Source organism: Anabrus simplex, chromosome 10 (genome assembly GCF_040414725.1).
Source record: "Anabrus simplex isolate iqAnaSimp1 chromosome 10, ASM4041472v1, whole genome shotgun sequence".
In the NCBI taxonomy this organism is placed as follows: domain Eukaryota; kingdom Metazoa; phylum Arthropoda; class Insecta; order Orthoptera; family Tettigoniidae; genus Anabrus; species Anabrus simplex.
Genome location: NC_090274.1, coordinates 93,024,006 through 93,048,700, shown reverse-complemented (window position 1 = coordinate 93,048,700; position 24,695 = coordinate 93,024,006). Strand labels below are relative to the sequence as shown.

The following is a 24,695-nucleotide window of genomic DNA, read 5'->3' as shown; positions in this document are numbered from 1 at the left end:
TGTAAATACCATTAGCTGTGTTCAATTTAATTTATTTACTCATCACCCAACTCGGTAGGTGAATTGAAAGAGAAGGAAAGGGTAGTTTTTTTTTCAAGAATCTTCCCAAATGTTACATGTAATTTATACTAATAATGGATGATTTCGGAGATAAATGAGTTTTAAGAAAGGAAGCAATTTAAGCCGAGAAGGCATTTATTTAGGTTGAAGTCGAAAGATGTGATTTCTCCAAAGTTGTTGACGGACATGAATTATTAGGTGGACAAAGAGTCACTCATTACAAGAGTTACTTCATTAGTAAAAATTTGAAACAATTTCTTGAATATTTGATCTAATATTTAAATAAATATGGAATAGTGAAACCTAAACACTCTTTCTCTGTGTTCTTAGAATAAGGATTAGTTGTAAGAATGTAGTAGTAACAAGCGACGACGATTTCCATAAGAATTAATGAGAATGGTACCTAACTAGATACGAGTAAGAGACGTCTTTCTGCGTGAGTTAGAGACTACCGTTGATCGACCTGGACGTTTTTCTGTTACGGAACTCACACCCTTAGAACTTAGTTACCAGAGTTATTGAAGTCAGAGCTAGTCAGGATCTCTTGTGTCCATGCCTGGACGCGGGAACGGCGCAAGTAGAAAATGGCGCCTCAACGTGATGCGAATGGAGGAAAACGCCACAGGAACTGTTGGTTGCAAACCAAATAGAATTTTTTGAGATACTCATGTATGTGGAAATTCAAGAGAAAGTCGTCGTGGGAATTCAAGAGAAAGAATACGACACAGAACTGTGAAGAGGTCGATTCCCATATGCAGCAATAAGAATGCGGAAAACATCGGGAAACCTGGTAAGAAGATGACAGAGATGATAGTCGAGTGACGGATCTTTGGTGCAATATTAGAGTAAAATGGGAGAATTTACTCAAAAGAAGTGGGTAAGACGAAGGAGATATTTTAGGAATTAATGGATGAGGAATTATTGATTGTAACAACAAGATGATTGCATGGAGATGGAGATGTCGTACAGTAATTTCTTTACTGGACTGTTATGCGTTATTATCTTAGGGGATCGAAGTGGACACAGCAAGATATTAGACTGTGAGAACGAGTAGGTACCCAGTATAGATAATAGAATAGGAGAAAGAAGAAATGGATGATTGCTCGGAAGAGAATAGCAGCAAATAGATGGTAGCAGTCAGAACTAGGAAAGAAGGATAGATTACCGCTAGTATGTCAGTTTATTTAGATGTAACTTAGATATAAGAGATAGATTGTAAGAGGTTATTTGAGTTATTTTCAGTTAAGAATTGGAGTTATAAGTACATGAACAAGTACCTCATATTTCCTAGTGTGATTGGGTCAACATCGTGAGCTGAATCAGATCTAAGTAGTGAAGCCTGCCTGTTTATTTGCTGAATATATATATTGTTGATTGGAGTAGTGGGAGAGACATTGCTGGAGAACTTAAGTTGTGGAGAATTTAGGGAAACCATAGAGTTTATTAGGATTTTTAGAATTTAGAATACTAATTGAATATCGATATGACGACGTTAAGCCATTTGAAAGCTCAATTTGAGGAGTATCAAAGGGAACAACGAGAAGAACAAGAACAGTATCGGAAAGACCAAGAAGAGAAACAAGAGAAATATCAAAAAGAACAGGAAGAGAAAGAAAGAAGACAGAAAGAAGAGCATCGGGGATTGTTACAGGCTATAAAAGAAATGATGGAAGAAGCTAAAAAGGAGAGATTAGAAGAGAATAGAAAGCGTGATGAAGAAGCTAGAAAGCGTGATGAAGAAGCTAGAAAGCGCGATGAAGAAGCTAGAAAGGAGAGGTTGGAAGAGAACAGAAAGCGCGATGAAGAAGCCAGAAAACGGGAGGAAGAAGCTAGAAGACGCGACGAGGAAGCTAAGAAAGAGAGGCAGGAAGAAATGAGAAAGCAGGAAGAGACGTTGAAGAAGATGATGGAAGAAATGGCTAAGAAGCAGGAAGAAGAGAAGAATAAAGAGAGACAGGAACGTGAGGAGAAGGAGAAGAAGCAGGAAGAAGAGAAGAATAGAGAGAAGCGAGAACAAGAGGAACGATATCAGAGATTCATGGAAAATTTGGAGAGAAAAATGGGGGAGATACAGGAAGCAAAACATAGAGAAATGATGGAGGAAATAAGGAGAGGTCAGCAAGAACAAAGGGAAGAAATGAATAAATATCAGGAGAAGATGGAGGAGATGAAGAACAATATAGATGAATGGAAAGCTGAAATTAGTGGAAGTATGGAAGAGAAGAACCGAGAGATACGAGAGGAAATAAACGGAATTAGGAAAGAAATGACAGGGAACAATAACTATCTCCAGTCTTTAAAGGAGAATGTAATAAAAGATTTAGCAGATAATATGGAAAAGTTGAGCCTAGATTCCCAAGAAAAGTGGAGATTATGTGAAGAAAGTATAGGAAAAATAGGTGAGGACGTGCTAACCACGAGTACAAGTCTGGAAAAGAAATACGACCAGGCTGCAAACCAAATTGGAAGCAGAATAACGGAGATAAGAGACGAAATAGAACAACATAAGGATGAATTAAACCAAAGAATATCGAAATCTGAAGAAGGGCTTAGGCAAATGCAAGCCCAGTTACAAGAAATTCGAGAGGAAGGAGCAGGAAAGACTGTTATGATGTCTAGTAGCGAGCGGAACAGAGGAGTTGAGTTTCAAATAAATGAAAGAGAAGTGACACCCATACCAGTCACACGTTCTAACCACAGTATGGGGGAGACAAATGTGGATAACGGAAACAGTGGTTATCCTACGATTATTAAAGTCATAAAAACCTTCGATGATAGACCGAAGCACTTTAATAATTCCACCAGTATTTCGCCCAAACGTTTCCTTAGGGAAATGGAGGATTACTTCAAGGAACATGGCATCGCTGAGGAGAAGAAATTGAAAATAGTGGAAAAGCATTTAGATGCTAATCCAAGCTTATGGTTCCAAGCATTTAAATACACTTTCCATGAGTATAGTGACTTTAAAACGGCGTTCTTACAGAAATTTTGGAGTCCGGAAATGCAGCAAAATTTACGTCTAGAGTTGTACTCTCGCAAGTATGCTACGAACGGTCAAACAGGGTTTAGTGATTACTTTGCCTACCAGTTTCACCGTTTTCAAGACCTTGATTCGCCACCCAGTGAGCTTGAAGCGATCAAGACGATACAACGACAATTTCCCTCAGATATACAAAGGCTGCTGGCTACTGCTAACCCAACTACGGCAGTGCAAATGGAAACGACACTTAGACAGATCGATATGACTACAGCACCACACCCTCAAAGAATGATTAGGAATGCTTACGGTGAAGAAACGGTTAATGTGCTCACACAGGAAAACAGCGATGGAAATACCCCTGAAGAAAGAGGAAAAATGAACAGGAAGAGACAATGGGGAAACCAGGAGAATGGAAGGAGAGATGAAGAAAAATGCTATTGCAGGAAAGGGTCCTACAACCAAGAAGCATATAGGGGAAATAGAGCATATAGACCCAACATGCGATACAGGAACCCGTATAGAGAAAACAGAGGAAGAAATAATTTCAGAGGAAGATATGGTTACGGAAGAAGAAATATGAGAGACGACCAAGGAAGGGAAACTTATAATCGGAGACCTACACGCGATGTAAATGAGGACCGAAACGAAAAGAGCAAGTGGGAAAAAGCAATTAGAGAACAGGACGTCAACGCTGATGTAGAGGGAGCGGAGAGTCTTGAGTTGCAGAGATACAAAAAGAGGAAACAGGAAGAACAAATCCTCGATCCAAACGCGAGAGAATTCGAATGTAGAAGAGAAAATGAAAAGATAACAAGCAAAAAAAAAACGCCGATTTTGAATTAGAAGGTGAGGTTGAGAATATAAAGAACGCATTGGATTCCAAAATTCACAGTTATTTCATAACACAGGTTGATTCATGGGAAATCGATTCGGAAGAACTGATAAAGGATTTGACAGTACATCACATGAAAAGAAAGTATGAATTGCCTGTTATCGTAGCAAGAGTTGGAGAGCTGAAAGTACGTTGCTTAGTTGATTCTGGGGCTAGCATCAGTGTGCTTTCGAAGGAATTATTCCAAGATATGAGTAGAAGAATGAAATGATTAACCATCCCAGTTTCGAAAATTAAAATAAGAGGTATAATTCCGGATAAAACAGTGGAATGCAATATACAAACATATTTGGAAATAAATATTGGAAACAGGCACTTTGAGCATCCATTCATAGTCATGAACAAGATTAAATATAATATTATATTAGGAATAGACTTCATGACGGTAACTGGAATGACGATCGATATGGAGAAACAAGAAATAAGGTTCCCTATATCTGACGAACACACCAGGGAAAACCAAGAACGGATTAAGATCAATGACGACATTATGATCATAGATAACAAGGAGGTATCGGAAGAAGAAAACGTACCATCGGAAGAGCATCCGAACTTTCAATTAGAGGAAGGAGAGATATCTCTGGCGGATGAAAACATTGTTGAAAACATAGAAAAGGTATTGGCTATGGAGGAGGAAGAAGACATGCCGAACATAGCGGAAGCAGTGGCGAATGCTAAGATTTCCTCGATCGAAAAATCAAAACTTCATGGAATCTTACAGGAATATTCGGATTTATTTAAGAATAAACCAGGACAGATTCCAAATTTTAAATATAAATTAATAGTGAACGATTGGACGCCCTATAGAGGCAAGCTCTATGGAATTCCGGAGAAACACTTCCCAGAAGTGAAGAAGATCATAAAGGAAATGGAAGACGATGGCATTATAATGAAAACATCAAGTCCGTATTTGAATCCCTTGGTAATTGTGGTAAAAAGCAACGGGAAACTCCGTTTGTGCCTTGACGCGCGTTTTTTGAATGGTCGATTGATTCCAGAGTATAATCAAACTCCAAAAATAAAGGATATTATTCAGAAATTCCGTGACATGAGGTATTTTTCAACCATGGATTTTACATCCTCATATCATCACATCGTTCTGGAGGAAAAATCCCGATTGTTAACCGGATTTATGTTTGATAATCAGACATATATCTACTGTCGTCTCCCATTCGGTTTAAGAAATAGTTGTGCTGTTTTGGTGAGAGCATTAGACAGAAATTTAACGCCGGAAGTAAAGGAGTTTTTAACTTACTATGTGGACGATCTAATTCTGGCAACTAAAACATTTACGGAGCATTGTGACAAGCTCGAGAAGTTGTTTCAAAACCTAAGAGCCACTGGATTTAAGATCAACCTTTCAAAATCAAAATTCTGTCAAGAAGAGGTCCTATTCGTCGGTCACATGATAGACGGTACAGGAGTACGGCCTAACCCAGTTAAGATCCAAGCCATATGCGATTTTCCCCGACCGAAGCGTATAAAGCACGTCAGACAATTTCTTGGTATGGCGCAGTTTTTCTCTAACCATTGTCAAGGATATACCCAGACCGCCGCACCTTTACAGGATTTGTTAAAGATCAACAACAGGTGGAAATGGGATGAAAAGGCAGAAAGAGCATTCCAAGAGTTAAAGACCTTGTTAACGAAAAGCATCAAATTAGGCTATCCTAACTATGAAAAAGAGTTTATAATACAGTCAGACGCATCTAATGTTGGCATCGGAGCTTCTTTGTACCAAGAAGAAGAAGAAGGAACACCTCCCAAAAGGATATATCTAGCATTCACTAGCCGAAAATTAAGGAGCCACGAGGTTAACTATACTACGACAGAACAGGAGCTATTAGCAATCATTTACGCCTTACAGCAATGGAGAAAAACTATTTACGGATACCCAATAACGGTCAGATCAGACCATAAGGCATTAACATTTGGATTGAAAGCTGCAATGACTAATGAGCGGATAACAAGGTGGATGTTGTTCACGCAGCAGTTCCAGATAAAAATCGAGTATTGTAAGGGAAAGGAAAACATCCTTGCTGACGCCTTAAGTCGTAACCCTGTGGAGAAAGAGGAAGTAATTCATAAAATAGAATTGGTCCCGGACGATGAAGAAACATTAGAGAAACTACAGAACCTAGTACACTTGCAGCGTCAAGACGAAAGGCCGAAACAAATTATAGATAAATTGGAAGATGGAAACTGTGAAAGTGAAACAAGGTCGAAGATTGCGAAAATCTACAGCTTAGAGCAAGGAATACTAATGGCTAGATCAGATAAAGGTCATAAGAGGATACGTATAGTACTACCTTCGATGTTATACAAGGAAGTAATCTGGCACATACATAGGATTACAGGTCACGGTGCGTGGAAAAGGTAACACAAGTCATACTCGAGAAATTTACTTGGAAAGGAATTCGAAGAACTGTGAGGAATACAGTGAGAACATGCGACATATACCAAAAGGTCAAACATGGCAGTGGTACAGTAAGACACAAACCCAGAGCTATACTACCTCATAAAGCTCGAGAATTATATGCTATAGATATCTTCGGCAGACTCCCAACTGCCAGAAAGGGACATAAGTACATAGTCGTAGTGATGGATGTGTTCTCTAAATATGTGTCGTTACAACCAATTCAACGCGCCAATACAAAACAGGTATTACAACGTTTAATCAAAAACACCTTACCTAGTATGGGAAAGCCTGAGAAATTACTGTCAGACAGAGGGACGCAATTTACGTCGCTTCGATTCAGAGAAACCATGGAAGAGTTAGGAATTAAACACATTCTTTGCTCGGTGAGACATCCAGCATCCAATCCTGTTGAAAGATGCATGAAAGAAATAGCGAAGTTTTGTCGAATCTATTGTCCAAACCAACACTGGAAGTGGTTAGAGGTAATTGGAATAATAGAAGACAGCATGAATAACACAATACATGAATCCAGCGGACAGATACCTAAAATTATTCATCATAGTATTAAACCTGAAAGACCTTGGGACACAATTGTTCACCTACCTGCTGAACCTGACTTAGATATCAACGAAATTAACAAACTGGTTCGAGAGAGACTGTACAGACAAGCACAGAGAAGGTTAAGGAGAGTACAGCATAAGAAATTCAAACCTGAGTTGAAGAAAGGCGACCTTGTATTAATAAAGAAACCCGCAATTTCCAGTGTAACGAACAAAATCTTTGCGAAATTCCTGCATTTATTCGAAGGACCATTTAGAATTAACCGTTCATTCAGAAATAATGCATACGAAATTCACGACTTAAATGGAAACAGTAAAGGAGTACATAACAGTGCAAACATCAAGTTATATTTCAAAGAATAGAGAAGGGGCAAACCATCTCAGGTGATGACGAGTCAAAGAAGTACAGATTGAAGCCACTTACATCATGAATAAACAGATTGTTCCGAAGAAAGGAGTAATAATGCAAAGGAGAACTCCTAAAGAACAGTGAAAAGTCCCATTATAAGAAGGAAGACGAATATAATAAATATATAGCAAGCCATATATTTCTTTCAACGTAGGGGAAGTTAATGTGCCGTTTCACAGTTCTTTATGAGAGCTATAGTAACAAAGATGGAGTCTCTGCGGTCAAAATGTCAAATAAAATACATTTAACGTCAGTACGGGCCGAATTGCAAGTCTTTTCGTCGGTCAGTTACGGTAATGGCCGCGTATAGAAGGCGCAGAAAAAAATGACAGATGGAGATTATTTGAAACCATTATTCAAGAAAAAAAATGCTCATCATTTATTATCTAATCTGACTTCGAGGTGATAGGAAGACGTAAAACTCTTTTAAAAGGAATTATCCAGCGGAGCTGTATACTAGAGATTGGAAACGAAGATTAATTCCCGACTACACGCTAATTTGCGGAGATCAAGATTTAAACGCCGCGCGGGAGATTTAATACGTGAAAAAGAAGAGATAAGATATACTACAGTGGAACTACGTCACGCAGTGACGCAAGCCCTCGGTGAAATTTTCCCGACACCGTTCAACATTGAAAGACACCTACGGAACAGTGATTGAATGCATTTAGGCTGATAAAAGACGGCGGAAAGAAATTTATTTTCAAATCAGAATATACCGAACATCTGTCTTAGAGAATTTTGAACTGTTTATTGGATCAACAGTACCCCAGTAAAACCTATGCAACCTGAGCAACGCAAGAGCTATAGTACTTGGAAGATGTCAGCAATGAGTCAAATGTTCTATCATTGTTCTGTTCCATACGCACGAGTCTTCACCATGGGTCTGTAAGGAAGCAAGGCGATGCTGCTTGGATCCTGACGAGGCGAGACGATGTTGGCTGTCCCGGATGACCAGTGATCGATGTTGAGAAGCTACGATGTACCCAACCACTTGTGGAGGAACCAGATGACGAGATCCTAGTCGCAGATGACCGGAGGAGGAAGCGCCGAGACCATCTTGAGCAAAGCTAAGTCCATTATCCAAGTCGTTTTCGTAAGTAAGAATATATCATTTCTTTTATTGCTTGTTAATACTTGTTTGTGCGAATACAGTGCGTAGATAAACATCTAGCTGAATTGATTGGAAGTAGGTACTCATCCGTATGAAACGTCAATTCCATTTGTAGGCGTGGTCACCAAGTGATGTCCCGATCGTAATGTTTTCCAGAGATATGTGAGGAGAGATCGCTAAAGTTATTATTATTATTATCAGTGATGTGTAAAGAGTGAAGTTGGCATTAATACCTGCGTGTACTAAAGTTAAGCAACGTCAATTTGTCCGAAATCATGCATAGGATGTGTGTTATGAAGGAATGGCAGTAGACTACTCCAAGTTTACGTTAAATTTGGCACTATGACTGTAGTAAATAAAGTAGGTATTTTAGGAATGTCACGGCACGTTGATGTGCAAGTAAAGGTAATGATTTACATGATGAAGTGATTGTGTGGCTTTATATTAAATATAAGTAGTAATTGACGCGTCATGGATATGATATAGAGTTGTTGATGATGTATGATGGTTGTAGTTATTGTTTCTTCGAGAGAGATAGTCATAGTTGTATGAAGTAAGGTCTTGTGACTTCAAATGTTGTAATTGAGAAGGTCACTGATTTCTCGCCAATTCCACGCAATGATTCTAAGCCTACGCATTTTACCTAGCTCAGGATATGATCTCGAGACGTGTACTGCAATGTTTTCTCTTATCCATATTAGGTTACCTAGATAAGCATGTATGTATTCTGGATATGATTTGAGCCTTCACTGATTTACTTAGGATGATCTTGAAAAACTCTCACTGAATATAATTACATTTCTGTATAAATTTCAATCTATAGGCCGATCACTGGTGACCTAGATTTTCAAAGATGAATCATTTTTCTTTTAGTTGGAGATAGTGTCATACGATAAAATAGATTTTCCATTGGTGGTATGTGTTATTATAACTCTGTATGACAAGTGTGGTGACGTTTCTTGCTACTTCGTACGCACGTAGTCTAATGTCAATAAGATAAGGTCATATTACCTTAAGCTCATGAATCAAATCTTGCGAAAATGTTACTTATTGGATGATTACGGCTTACAATGGACGTAGCTTAGCTCATGATGTGTACCACAAGGAAATATGAGTGTCTAAGAAGCAACTAAGTAGGCAGAAATGAATGTTTAAGACGTAAAACATATACGTGTGTACTTGTCAAAACAATGCAAGAAGAGCTTTATAATAGCCTTATTGATAGTCTTAAAACGGCAGACAGACAATCAGTCAGTGAAAATTTAAGTAATGTGACAGTTTTTAGAATAAATATCAGGTGTTAATTACCAGAATCTAATGCGATTTCCAAGAATAATTGACTTAAACAACTGGAACTCCATTTCTTGACTGAACATTAGCTCAGAAATTCCATTTGCGATTCTTTATTTCTCAAAGGAATACCACTAGCAAGACTGTGAATAATAGTTAATAAGATTTTTTTTATTTTCTTTTCTGTGGATGCATCCCATATTCTTAATGTAATTAATTTCAATGTTTATTTTCTTGCCAAGAAGGCACTTGTAAATACCATTAGCTGTGTTGAATTTAATTTATTTACTCATCACCCAACTCGGTAGGTGAATTGAAAGAGAAGGAAAGGGTAGTTTTTTTCAAGAATCTTCCCAAATGTTACATGTAATTTATACTAATAATGGATGATTTCGGAGATAAATGAGTTTTAAGAAAGGAAGCAATTTAAGCCGAGAAGGCATTTATTTAGGTTGAAGTCGAAAGATGTGATTTCTCCAAAGTTGTTGACGGACATGAATTATTAGGTGGACAAAGAGTCACTCATTACAAGAGTTACTTCATTAGTAAAAATTTGAAACAATTTCTTGAATATTTGATCTAATATTTAAATAAATATGGAATAGTGAAACCTAAACACTCTTTCTCTGTGTTCTTAGAATAAGGATTAGTTGTAAGAATGTAGTAGTAACAAGCGACGACGATTTCCATAAGAATTAATGAGAATGGTACCTAACTAGATACGAGTAAGAGACGTCTTTCTGCGTGAGTTAGAGACTACCGTTGATCGACCTGGACGTTTTTCTGTTACGGAACTCACACCCTTAGAACTTAGTTACCAGAGTTATTGAAGTTAGAGCTAGTCAGGATCTCTTGTGTCCATGCCTGGACGCGGGAACGGCGCAGGATATTAACGACAGGGAAACCCGACCACTGGTGTTCCTCCGAACGGAAACCCATGGTTTTCGTCAAGTGGTAGTACAACACTCAGAGACCCACACTATCCCGTGGTGTTCCTCGGAAGGCAGGCCGTGATGTCCATTACCAGATGCTAAAACACCCGAACAAGGTTAGTCTCTTTTTATCTCAATGGGATTTTACAACCGAATCTGGACAAAGTGTTAGCCTACGTCATAGTGGTGGATACTATACGCGGGTATTGTAAGCGAATAGTGATCCTCCAACAGACCCATGTATTCCTCAGTTTGTGGTACTAATCACAAAGATGATGGAACTAAACACAGGTAATTTGGTTCAAAATTCAGCATCCCTTGGGCTCGTCCCTTACCCAGAGAGGCTTCTGTGTTTGGTCTGAGAGAGATATTTTATTTCACACGAGTCGGTCGGCAGCCCGACCAGGACCCTCTACCCGCCACCTGGGACGCGGCCATGTGTAAGTTATAACGGCAGCGTAGTAGGTTCGTGGTTTTCTATCCCTCCTGGCTTACCGCTCTTACTACTGTCAACGGCTGCCATGCAGAAAAGCCGCATTAGATGACTAGACTCTAATTCTTCTGACCGTAAAATTTTGAAGTCTGATGGTGAGGTTTACCATTTTCCACGTGATGGCGAGCAATCTGTTTAGCTGTTACATTCGCATGACCCTCTAACTGTTGGGTCGCAACCCAGACGCTTTAGAAACCTCCAGGCTATCTGGCTACTCATCTTTGGATCATTCTCCTCCATCGCTTCTGTTAATAGATATCGCTTTTAAGATATCTTCCCCAGCTTGGATCGCTGTCAAAGAGATCACTATATTTTCTCAATATTTCGCTAGATTCTGTATTGTAGCAGTAAAATATAGCCCGACTCTACTGTTGATTTTAAAAGCGCACAAGACATTTCTCAGGGCGATCCTAGGTGAAAGTTAGCTAGGGCCTGGCACAGGAGAATGGACCCTATCTATAAGAAAATTGAGATTTCTTTAAAGAAATGAGTTTATTCAAATTCAATGCAGGTTGAATTGCATATCATCTTGATGCAGATATTAGTCGTCTTCAGAATCGCCTACCAGGTAACCTCGTACTCCCAGGTCTCCTCGTCACCATGCAATCGAATTCGTTCCGCGCGGTCCTTTCGTCATCAAGGAATGGAGCTGGAACACCCAGGTCCGTCCAACATGGGAGTTCGAACTCTTATCTCGTACCTGAAGCTCTAGACGATCTCGAAGCTCTACGATGACCTTGCCGCGAGGTAATCACTCGTAATTTACTTATACCAGTGTCCGTATTTACACAGTCCCCGACACATTTATTCGGCACCAACGATTTACTTTAATATTGATGTAACAGGAAGTTTGAAGTAGTCAGAACTTTACTTGACACATGTAGATAGCAGAATTTAAGTGTCACTTAAGAAGTTGAAGATGCGAAAGAAAAAATAAATCACAGTTCATGGTATTGACTCCTGGAAATAATGAAACTAAAGCTTGTTCACGTATTGTTCACTGTTCGTGGTTGCTTTCCACTTTGAATTATGTAGCATTTGACACACACAAAAAATCGCTGTTCAAGAGTTTATACATTGGGCACTTCTGTTAGCGACGAACTGATAAATTGTTAATCACTCTTATGAAATAAGAAAGTTTAGAAATTATTATGTACAGATATAAATTCAATCCAGTTTGAGTTGATTACCGTTCACTTCAACAAACAATCAATCACCTGTATCGGAGCATTCGAGTATTGAATTGTGCAATAGGCAAACACTCGTATTATTATTATAGCGAAGCATTTTAAGCACTTTCAAGATCACGTTTGCATAGCAAATAAAATAAATTTAACTGAGTTTCAAACTAGAGACAATCTAAGAAAAACACCACGGTTAAAGATATAATGTTGCAGTGTCACTTTGAAGCAATTAGCACATTTATAACACTTGATGGTGAGTAATCTAATTTCCACAATCCGTAGAAAAATTTTATAGACTTGACAAATATCAAAGTCCCTACTTGCACACAAATTCTTAGTCCGATTTACTAAGTTCATTTCACTCGCAGAATTTAAGATTTTGAACAGTACTATGTTCCGACGAACAGAATTACGACGTAGCGTGGCGAGTCAGACATATCAGAACTCCCAGCAGTGACTGGAATCTGCTGCCTAGCTGGCTCGTCTTTCATATGTCGCCAGATGTCGTGATTCTTAAGAAGTGGAATTACGCGAAAATCCCTCGGTGGATTTGTTTGAAACTTGCTATTGTAGACGTTCACATAATTCCCTACAAAATGACGTATCTCTCGAACTGATACAACCATTGATACAGAAGCTTTAAAATTTTCCGAACCGAAGTTTCTGGAAGGCGTGACGTTTATTCTGGAACACTGGTCAATGTCGTGTGGCAAGTGGCTGAGCGGGCGGGTAGCCTATCTCGCTCCTGCATCTACGTCACTCGCAGCTGTTTGCGCTTAGTACGGGCTCGCTCTGCTAAACGTAGATACACCAAACTTGCAGTATATGGCTCGTGTGAGAATTAAATAATATTCATTAAAAATACAGCATGTACCGTGCGTTCCTGGTACAGTATATAGTGTGCAGCCTCAGGGAATCGAGATACGAGAACAATGCTTCACGATATTTACAAAATCTCATATGATTCAGGAAAAGGCTCTATATTCAGAATGTTCTCATCCAGTGAAATGGTAAATTTCTGCCAATCAGCCTTCTTAAAATGATATCTTCAAAAAGGAACTCAGATTCCAACGATTTAAAGATAAGGCGCATAGAACCAAAACGAGGCCAAAGAACTAGTTACAAATAGAGGATTGTGGCGGCGTTTAGTAAATTCACAGAAGGTCGCAGACTGAATGCTGAAAGGCATTACAGTCTGGAATGAAGATGTATTTATGAAAAGGAACGGTCTGCGGTCAGATTGCAGCATATGTCTAGCATATAACAGGATGATTAAGGATTGCTTGCCCCACTGACTTCGCAGATAACTGAGATATGCCTCAGATACTGTAAGTTAATATGTGGTTTATATCCATGCCTCCATCTCATACAGTTGAATGATGCTGGAAGTTTGTTATCATGCAGTAGAATTAGATCACACGAATCTGCCCATTCTACCCCAGCCTCTTCTCTTTTGTCGGTAGCTGTGTAGCCCCATGTTGTATTATGACTGTTGAAATCACCAAACACGAACTTCACATATCGATGCTGGAAGGCTTATTAATTGAGCTCTACAGTGAGAGTTTCAATGTCATCACGGGAGATGATCTGGATGTTGGATAGCACTGACGGTGTTCAACGGCGAAGATTCTAGTCTCGGTGAGTTACCTGAATGCATATTATTAGCGTGTGGAGAAAATTGCGAGGGTATATATATTTTGTGTTCTCTTTCATATTATTGGAATTAAGTTAATAAAAGTAATAAAATTATCTGAAAGCAAAATATTATGCAAACTTACGTAAAATAAACAAGTAACTTCATCCATACAGGGAACGACGATGAGCAGAAAATTGGAGTTGATAAGAGATAAATAAGGTCTGTATTCCAGTAACTTCTGCAACGTAGTCCGATGTATTTTGCTATGTGCAGGGCTGATGTGAGCTTGTATTATTTTAGTGGAAGTTTATCACAACTTCAACTATTAATTTCTGTGCTGAGAAGACAATTGGCAAAATTTACGATGCTTGCGTGTGTTAGAAGTATCAGTGTTATAACAGAAATTTCGCCACACTTTTCTTCAAGATGGGACGTTAATTTTGTGCATTTCTCATCGAATTTGTTCAGACATAACGAGGAACATATTTTCAGTAGAGCAGTGAAATTTAGAGACATTTTAAGTACGTTAATTTGCGAGGTTTCATTTCCACGGACGTAGAATCAGTTGTGCATGCAAATTGGAAAGTTTTGGTCAACTTGTAATTTGTAAATGTCAATAATTATAAGAATTATTATTTAATTATTTATCTTGTACATGGCTACTTCACTAAAAACAATTAATATTTACAATAATTATCGCATCTCATACTAATAACAATAATAATAATCGATTCCATCACGCTAGTAAGTTGAAGACAGGGGGGAGTTCGATTTTAATCTATCTCTATCTTTAGATGGCCATGGAGAATGTATTAGCCAAGGATATTGTATGTGATCTCTATAGGATTATTCTTTTAGGTGATGTATTCTTCAGCATAACAGAATTTTGATTGAGTTATTTATATTGATTTTTATACTATACTATGCTATGCTATCTGTGTTTTCGTTAGCATATTTTTTATATAATCTTTTCAAGTTGAATTTGCATACATCTTCAGTCTGGGAAGCCATTTTTGTTTATTTACGTACATTGCTTAGCTACCATAGCACACAAATGATCAGGTAAGTAAGGTTAACCGAAGTTTATATACCTGAGCTGACATATTATGCATTGAGCTGGATGATGCAAACAGTAGTAATGTTTCGGCTAATGACAAAAGTAATTCCTCTCAGCCTACGTGTAGCCATTGCGGACAACTGTTTAAGCCCACTCGGGGGGGTCAATATTCAGATTTCGAAAAGACATCCGAAATTTCACCGATCACGGCCAGTGAATAGACAGACAGCTGGGGCATCCAAGCACCAAGTAATGAAATAAATTTAGGAACATCTGCAGAACAAGGGAATGAATCTGGAAAAGAAATAAAACAACAAAACACACATAACTCGTACTAACAAGAGCAAATGGTGATATGGAGGGACAAGCTACAAAGTGACGTCAATGATTCTGAATTTTTCTTACTTGTAGAAGAATTTCTAAAGTTTCTGTCCACTGCTATGTTATTTGCCTGGGCCTAAACACCCACTAAGGAAATTTTCCGAGGCGCGTAAAAAGAATTCGTATGTTAATACGGAAAAAGAATATAAACAAAGCTCAAATCCGCAAAGGTCAGCTAACAGGGATAGAGAAAAAAAAACGAAGTAAATATTTATATCAGTTAACTCAATTTCAGTTCCACAATCAACGTAGGAAAGCAGTTAGAACGGTCCTTCATGAAAACAATGAAAGATGTCTGATTAATTGTCAACATTTATATGGTTATTTGCATGAAATATAGGACATGATATAATTCAGTGAGAGAAAATTATCCACCAAAAGTTAGTGAAGCTACACAAACGGTTCAAAATAACACGTTCAATGTTATATCTAAAGATGGAATACAGCTTGCAACAAGTAGAATTACGGTGGACACTTCACCTGGACCTGATTAGAGCTATTACAAGTGACTTAGCTTCCGAGATAATTGCCACAATAGCCACTCGTATGCTTCAAACAGGACAGGTACCACCGTGTTTTAGAAAGGCAAGAACCGTTCTTATACACAAGGGAGGTGCCTCTGGTGACATAGCAAACCGGAGACCAATCACAATATTTTCTCTTGTTAGGGGAGTAATTGAGCGAGCTCTTGATAAACGCCTAAGAGAATACGGTGCTTTTATTCCACAGCAACGGGGATTTATATCTTCAGCCGGTACACATATCAGTACTTCTACACTCGATTCGGTTTTAAATGCCGCAAAACTGAACAAAACAGATCTAACAGTGATTTCTGTAGACCTCAGTAAGGCGTTTGACAACATTGGGCACCATCATTTACATCAGACCTTGAGGGCATTAAGAATACCTGAAAAATTAAGGGAACTAATAGTTAATCTCCAGACAGGAAACAGTACAAAATAGAAACTGTAACTGGAAAGACAGCCACCTTAAGCCTAAAAAAGGGGTGTTATGCAGGGCTCACCTCTTTCTCCCTGTCTCTACAATCTAGCAAACTAACTGAAGACTCTCTCACAAGCCACCATGGATTTTCTTTAGTACCACATCTTCCACCTTTAATGATCACAGGTTTCGCTAATGACTTGATTGTCGAACAGCAGCTCTTCAGCTCTCGAAAACAGTCACTTTATATCAAACCAATTAAATCTACGGCAATCTGCACCCAGCTGAATTTAAGAGCTATGATATATCGAGTTTGCAACAAGGAGAAACAATCCGCTATCTGGGACTTAACTTTTCGAATGAAATATTTTTCTACCTACACAGGAGCTTAAAATATTACAAAATAAAATAGAGAAATTGATTTTTTGTCCACTATTACAGGCTGACCATAAATTTAAAATAATAAACACAGTTATATGCCCATCTCTCATATACCCATTCCAAACTATAAAGCCAGAGAAAACTATAAAGCCAGAGAGAATGGTCTACAATGAGGAAATGTATAAAAGGTTGGGACTCTTCTGCGCCACTTGGGAAGCTCATCTTCACCACATTAAAATCTGTAAGGTAGTATTAAGCCCAGGTGACGAATACATCCATGCTACAAGAAATCTGAAGGAAGAAATAACTCTCACACTACAATCCCTCAATGTCCCTCCATCTGACAATTTGCTACATCCACGCCTAGAAATAACTGATGCCAGGAAAGTGAAAAGAATACTGATAGAAAGGGCATTCATTGAGTGGTGTGACTTGCAGCAGAAAGGAAGAGGTGTATGTTTGTACAATGAATATACTCCTGCCAACTCCTGGGTTCGAGACCATCAAGGCTTATCATGTAGTGAATGGCGTGAAGCAATTAAGATGACAGCAAACATTTCAGGAGTTAGATCATTACCAGGAAGATCTCAGAACGATTCCCTTTGTAGGCGCTGCCTCAAGGAGACAAACGCTTGCGCATATTCTGCTATCTTTTCCTTATGGTGAACGTTTAAGGAACACGTGTCATCATAAAATCCGCTCGTTAATTGTGACAACGCTGAAAAACCATAGTTTCCAGGTATTTGAAGAGGTTCATGGCTTAGCGGACAACGGAAGCCACAGAAGGATCGACATCATTGCTTTCAAGAATAAGAAGAGAGGTTACATCATCGACCCCACAATTCGCCTTGAAAGCCATAAATCGCAGGCCCCAGATGTTAATCTTGAGAAGAGGAATGTTTACTTACCCGCAATTCGTTACTATAGGGAGAAATACCAGCTAGAGGAAATCAACATAGTAGGTGTGATGATTGGAGCTAGGAGAACTATTCCCGTTTTTGTCGCTAATTTCAGGAAACAGATGTCTCTGCCAGTTACAACGTTACGGGAGATTGCCATCATAGCAAGGAGGGGTTCACTGATAATTCTAAGAAATCATTGCTACAATTAGGTTACCTCTCTTCTAAAAATAAATGTAAAAGTATACTTTCTCGCAAGGCAGCCTCTGCATGAGAGGAAGTGTTTCATAAAATAAAAATGACGTGTTTAGCATTAGAGGTCGCCTCAAGACATTTTCTGGCAAGCTAGTTAATGATAAAATTCATATGAAATGTTTGGCCTTCACATATGGTCTAGTTATTCTATCCAACAATAGGCAAGAATGAATTCAGTCCCTGCAAAAACTTCATGAAATTGCATCTAAAACGAATTCAAATCTCATATTAGAAAATCTGATACATGGAAGGATCTACTCAATACTTACACAAAGAAATTCTGGTAACTCGGTTTGGCAAAATTCCTCAGGTAAATAATTTCAAACACTTGGGGAAATCATCCAAACATCTGCATTAAAACAAGACGAAAACGGAGATATATATTTATATTAAAAGTAGGCCATAAAAACACACGGAAAATGTACAACAAAAAATCAATATCTCGCAACAAATTAAAACATTATAACACTGTAATTAAACGTGAAGCATTGCACACGTCACAAAACTTGGTCATTGGAGAAGGATCGCTATCTAAAATTATAAAAAAAAACAAAGAAAGAAAGAAAGAAAGAAAGATCAGTCCTCAGGGAACTATTTTGCCCAGTATGCATAGAAGAAGTGTGGTTGAATATGAGGTCTCCGGAATTATACCAATATAGTGAGAAAATATCAGACACAATTGGGATAAGTCGATTTAAATTTGATGGCAATATTCAAGGAATGGATGATGAAAGACTCACTAAAAAGACATTTAATTCTGCCTCATTCCTAAAAGTGAAGAATAATTGGATAATCGAAATTGAAGAAGTCCTTCCAGAAATCAGCATACCAGATGAAATTATATAGGACATGCCTAGCTTTAGGACGTTGGTGAACAAACATCATTTTGCTAAAAACGCAAGATGAGAACACCACTGCATGGACTGAAGAACGGATGAAAAACACAGCGAGGGAAGAGAATCAGGGAAGAGAAGAGAGCACACTCATCTGCTAAATATGTACAATCTTGCTCCTTAGTTGAGCATATTTTCAAATAATAATAATAATAATAATAATAATAATAATAATAATAATAATAATAATAATAATGATAATAATGGAATGAGTAACAGTTACTATCCAATTGGTATGGTTTGTTTTGTGAAGGGTCAGTCTTTGATACATTTGTGATAGCATGGGGTTCGGTCTACTAAGGTTTGGTGTGGATGCTGAGTCAGTGTCATATGCGTCTGAAGTATTATATTACCAAGTGAAGTGAGAAACTTCCTAACTGTCCAAAACTGTCGGTGTAGACGTGTTCTATTTGTCCATGTAGTTATAAAACAATGTGACTCAGTGAGTGAGGTAGTTTCCTAGAGGATCTCCAGAGGTAAGAGTGTAGATAATGTCCAGGTTTCTTTGTAAAAATTGCCCGAGGGAAAATCGTTAGGACAGAGTGTTTGAAATATGGTACGGTTCCATGGTTTGGACATTGAATAGGATCCTTTATCCAAGAGGGATCCTTTGTTCATCTACTAACTCCATTAATACGAGTGAAATGCATGTAATATTCCACAGACCCCATTATACTTGAGGTCATTCATGATGGCAATACTCTTGATCGATAAATTGTCGGGTAATATGAGGAAGATTTGTGCTGTAGTAAAAGGTTATCCGTGGCAAGATTTGTTTGCTCACTTGTAATCCAATGGAGAGCGACAGGTATAAACCTGTTCATATTTTAATGAGGTGGACCCTGTTTGGAAATAGAAGGCATGTTACAACAGTATTCATGTTAAAATAAATTGTGGAGTTATTTGAATTTTAATGCTATTGCAAATGATAGAGTGGATTCTCTGTAACAATTCTGAACATTTGGCTTTGTATTCCAGCTTCAATGTTTCCATAACATTGTCATAGTTTGTATTGCCACTGAACATTTAACTATTTTTGTGTCAGAAGGATGTCCTTAGATATTAAGGATTTCCATTTCTTGATATATTCGTAGTGCAGCTAGGTGTTAATGATTGCCAATGGCATGTCCTCCACTGGAAAGTAGGATGGTGGTTTAAGTGTATGGAAGGGATTCTTGGGATTGCTCGGCCATGCTACGATCGTGAAATGATGTAGTTAGTCAACTGTTACTATATGAGAGGTGAGCATTCTAGTTTGACACAGAGTCAGGACCACATGGTATTCCATAAGATGTAGTAGTAATCTGCCATTAGTCCATGGGCTACCCGTGATTTATGGTCATGTTGTTCATAAAGGAGGTGTAATATTTTAGTAAGACTATATTGTTGGAATTAGTTGAACTCCGTGACCAATAATATTTATTTATTTATTTTGGGCTTGATTGAACGTGATAACACAATGTTAACAGGATTTCTTTTCACAGGTTTTCATGGATTTATTCCAATTACAGACTTGAACCTGTTGTTTTGGTTCTTGAAATAACCTCATTCATTTAATATAAAAATTATTCTTTTATGCTGTTTTATATTATGCTATTAATTCACTGGCACTTAAAGTCCTCTCATTTTGGAGGGGCACTTTGGTCATCAGGCATGTTCAATTAACTTCAGTGAAGGGTCACTTTGGTCATCAGCAACGTTTTATTAACTTCAATAAGAGCTCAATTTGGTCATCAGGCACATTTCCTAAACCTTAAACATTAATTTTTGGATGGCCATGATAGCTTAGTAATGTGAATTGGAGGTTACTCTGATTCAATTGATGGTCCAGATAACTTGTCCTATGCTGATGGTCAGTTAGTGAACAGCCTAAATTAAAAACAAGGACTTCAGACCACCTCCTGATATTTAGACGTTCGAGAAATCGGAAGCATAACACACAGTTGTTTATAGAACCGAGCAGAATGAATCTCATGTTGTCATTTTACAGTTATCTACAAAACGGTTTTCAGTAAATAGCCCTTAAGGCTTTCTTTTGTGCTGGATATTAATTTTATCCTGAAATCGTCCATCCTAAAAATTATATTAATATCATTGCCTGTGCTTGTTGTTTTAAAGGGCCTAACATCGAAGGTCATTGGCCCATTAATATCGTTGATCGCAGACCAGTGTTTAAGGCAATATTTGTAAACATTTCTGCCATCACATTTCATTGTTTTTGATTGAATAAACATAGTCAAATTATGTAAGCTATTAATTTAAGTATGTAGGACTTCCTGGATACCCGATAGTCATGTCTGGAAATGACAAAGAGCCATTAACACCCCCTGAGGCACAATAGTTAACAATTCATGCTGAAGACCCGGAACAGGCAATTATCAGTTTGACATGACGAGAAGGGTTCAGTACTCAGTATGTCTCTACAACACTTGCAACGCTGAGATATAACAGACTTTGTGACTTCGTGGTTTGAATAGAGAAAGGCGAGTGACCAATTCTCTGCCACCAGGTAAACAAAAATGGAGAAACTTAAGCGCGAGTATACTGCAGCTGCCCACATACGAGTCCTTACTTACAGACGCCTCCTTGAGAACTACGTGACCTTCATAAATAGCAGCGGGCAAAGAAGTTGAACTTTCAATTTGCATTCAGAACAGGTTGACAGAAACAATATTATCGTGCAAAAGCCGAGGGAGCAGGTACAGTTTTGAGCTACTGGTATACTCATAATTATGGAACACAATAGTGACATGTAAGAAGGGTGCTCAGACTTGAGCAACAATTTCTTCCATTGTATACCCTATTATAGCTTGATTCGCACTAATTTATTCTCTTGAATTATTCAATCAAACGTTTGAATACTTTTTCCTGCGCTTCTAGTATTATACCACTTGTTTTTGTCGTATGATTCTTCTGTGTTCATCTGGATTACTTCCAATCTTCGCATATGGATGAACACTCAATGAGTGTTTCTAAGCACACTTGTACCGAAGTCCAAAAACAAAAAAGGGACGTCCATGGCTGACAGCAAGCGAGTGTCATATATCTGTGATTGATGAGGGGATAACTCATGAAATGTCCTTTGCAACTTTCGTTTCCTGAAGATTGTATCTCAGAGAAAATGGTACAAGGGATGGAACGCCCTCCAGTGAACATCATGAGGTGTACCGAGGTGCCGTCCAGGATGAAGAACTTATTAGTCGTCTGCTCTGTTCGATCGCATGTGCCTGGCTACATCTGCATAAATGGAGGACTTGTGGAACTCTGGAATCTCGAACAGTAGTTAATGGGACATAAAGCAAAATAACACAATTTTTAAATCACATGCGGCATCTCTAAAGTGTTGTTTACAGGTGAATGGTTTAGTCATTTGATTCTCTGGGCATTTTAACCCATTAACGAGGACTAGTGTGCCTTCACACCCGTAAGTGTTCGGATATGCAATATTAGATTTAATTTCTGACTGAATGATTTACCACAGACATTGCCGGAATAATACTTCTCTACTGTGTGAGTCCGCGTGAGACGTTCTAAGTCGCCTTAAAGGATAAATGATTTGCCGCAGGTGATGCAAGAGTTTGGCTCAAAGGCCGTGTGAGTCCGCACGTGACAGGTATAGGTAGGACTTCGAGTTGAAGGATTTGCCACAGATATTGCAGCAGTATGGCTTGTTGGCTTTGTGGGAAAGCGTGTGACGTTGTCTCTTTCCAGGATAGATTATTTGCTGCAGACATTGCAACAACATGGCTTCTTGTCTGTGTGTGTCCGGAGGTGACAAGTTAGCTGCCATTTCATCATAAATGACTTCTTACAGAAAGTACAGAAGCAAAGATTGTTGCCTGTGTGACTCCGTATGTGACAAGTCAGGTAGTATTTTGTGCTAAAGGATTTTCCACAGATGTTGCAGGAGTATGGCTTATCGCCTGTATGAGTACGTGAATGATGCTTCAGGACGGAATTAAGGCGGAATGATTTTCCACATACATTACAACAGTACGGCTTCACGCCTGTGTGAGTGGAGATGTGAACTGTTAGTTGGCCTTTATGGACGAATGATTTACCACATAAACTGCACAAAAAAGGCTTCTCGCCTGTGTGAGTAAACATGTGTCGCGCTAAGACGCTATTCTGGATAAACGATTTGCCACATACACTGCAATAATATGGCTTCTCGCCTGTGTGAGTCATGTTATGACGTGATAAGTGACTTTTCTGAATAAATGATTTGCCACAGACATTGCATAAGTAATGCTCCCCCCGTGTGTATGACGGCGTATGAACTGCTACGTTGGCTCTGATGGGCAAGGATTTGCCACAGATATTGCAAATGTGCGAGTTCCTTCCTGTATCAGACCAGATTTGATTGGTTAAGTAGCGCGAATTCACAAACATTTCACAACATACAGAGCAATATTTTACTAACCTACTTGTATTCAAAAGCATTGGCTCTGTGAACAAGTTGTCCTTTGTAAAGCATTTATGGCAATATTCGCACAAATAGAGCGGGTGGATCCTAAGGTGTTCCGACAAGCTGCTCCCGCTACCGAACAGCTTTCCGCAGTGATCACATTTGAAGGGACGATCATCTTTGTGTCTCTTCAGGTGTCGCAAGAGGCCCAACTTTCCGGCCAGGACCTCACCGCACACACTGCACCTAAAACAAGGTGTTCCGACATCCGCAGGTCTCGATCTACAATGACAAATTAAAACCAAGTGACCAATAGTCATTCAGCTAACTCCACTATAACTCACGAAAAGGGCATTCCTACTCAACATTCCAAACACTGATATCCCATGCAGAGAACTCGTTATTCATGAACATCACATTCATGAGGGCAAACTACATCTGAGGTCAAATACAGAGGTGGACTTAAATTTCAAATGCTCTCACTTGTTACGGGGATGTGTTGCATCATTTCTCTCGAATCAGAATATCACGCACAAGAAACTTCTCACGACTTTCTTTGCTTTACGTCGAACCGACACAGATAGTCGTATGGCGACGATGGGACAGGAAAGGGCCAGGAGTGGGAAGGAAGCGGCCTTGGCCTTAATTATGGAACATCCCCAGCATTTGACTGGTGTGAAAATGGGAAACCACGGAAAACCTTCTACAGGGCTGCCGACAGTGTGGTTCGAACCTACTATCTCTCGAATACGGGATACTGGCCACACTTAAGCGACTGCAGCTAACGAGCTCGGTCTTCTCACGATTTAGGAATGCACGAGTTAAAAGACAACTTAATGAGAAGTGATCATGCTCAAAAGTATATATAAAATCTCTTTAATCCGGCACACATTTATCTATTGAAATTCGTATATGTCTGTTCTCCTACATGTAGGACGGCATATGCTTTGGAGTTTTGATCTCGTTCAACCACTCTGCGCTTTGGGGCGGGCAGATAATCAGTTATTGTAATAAGACGCTCGTTGTTGAGGTTGCTTGGGAGAATCTCAGTGTTTTAGATATTAATAAAGTTGAGAACATTATTTGCCAAAAGTCAACAAGATCTGCTGAATCATGGCTGATACTTTATGAATGTTATTTTTTGCCTTCTTGAGATAATCCGGAGTGTAGATGATGAAAGAGCGCTTTATTGAGCCAGACTATGTTAAGCCTTGTAAAACAATAATTTTACGAATTAGCAGTGTCAATATAATCTTTCGTCCTGAGAATCCTGTGAGCCAACTTATCCTAAGTCCACTTACGATACTTCGTCCTAAGCAAATCATAACTTGCGATAGATAGTTTGGCGTTGATATTTTGGGTTACCATTGTAGTTCAAGTCACATTATTACATTATTGACAAGGATTTTGTTGACTTAGGCGGGAATTTTACCATTGTTTTGCACGTTCTGCTCGGTTTCATTCATAAGAAGCAATGAGCCTTGGGCGGATGTTGGTTGATCTTGCACTG

General features: G+C 38.7%; 1 protein-coding gene across 1 annotated transcript in view; it reads right to left on the bottom strand.

The window, feature by feature from the left end:
• Positions 1 to 19,951: 19,951 nt before the first annotated feature.
• The window catches only part of LOC136881863 (zinc finger protein 665-like), a 46,394-nt gene continuing 41,650 nt past the window's right edge, over positions 19,952 to 24,695 (bottom strand). The window contains exon 5 of the mRNA XM_068229402.1: positions 19,952 to 23,467. Coding sequence (XP_068085503.1) covers positions 22,495 to 23,467 — 973 coding nt within the window. The 3' untranslated portion in view covers positions 19,952 to 22,494. The remainder of the gene's footprint in view (positions 23,468 to 24,695) is intronic.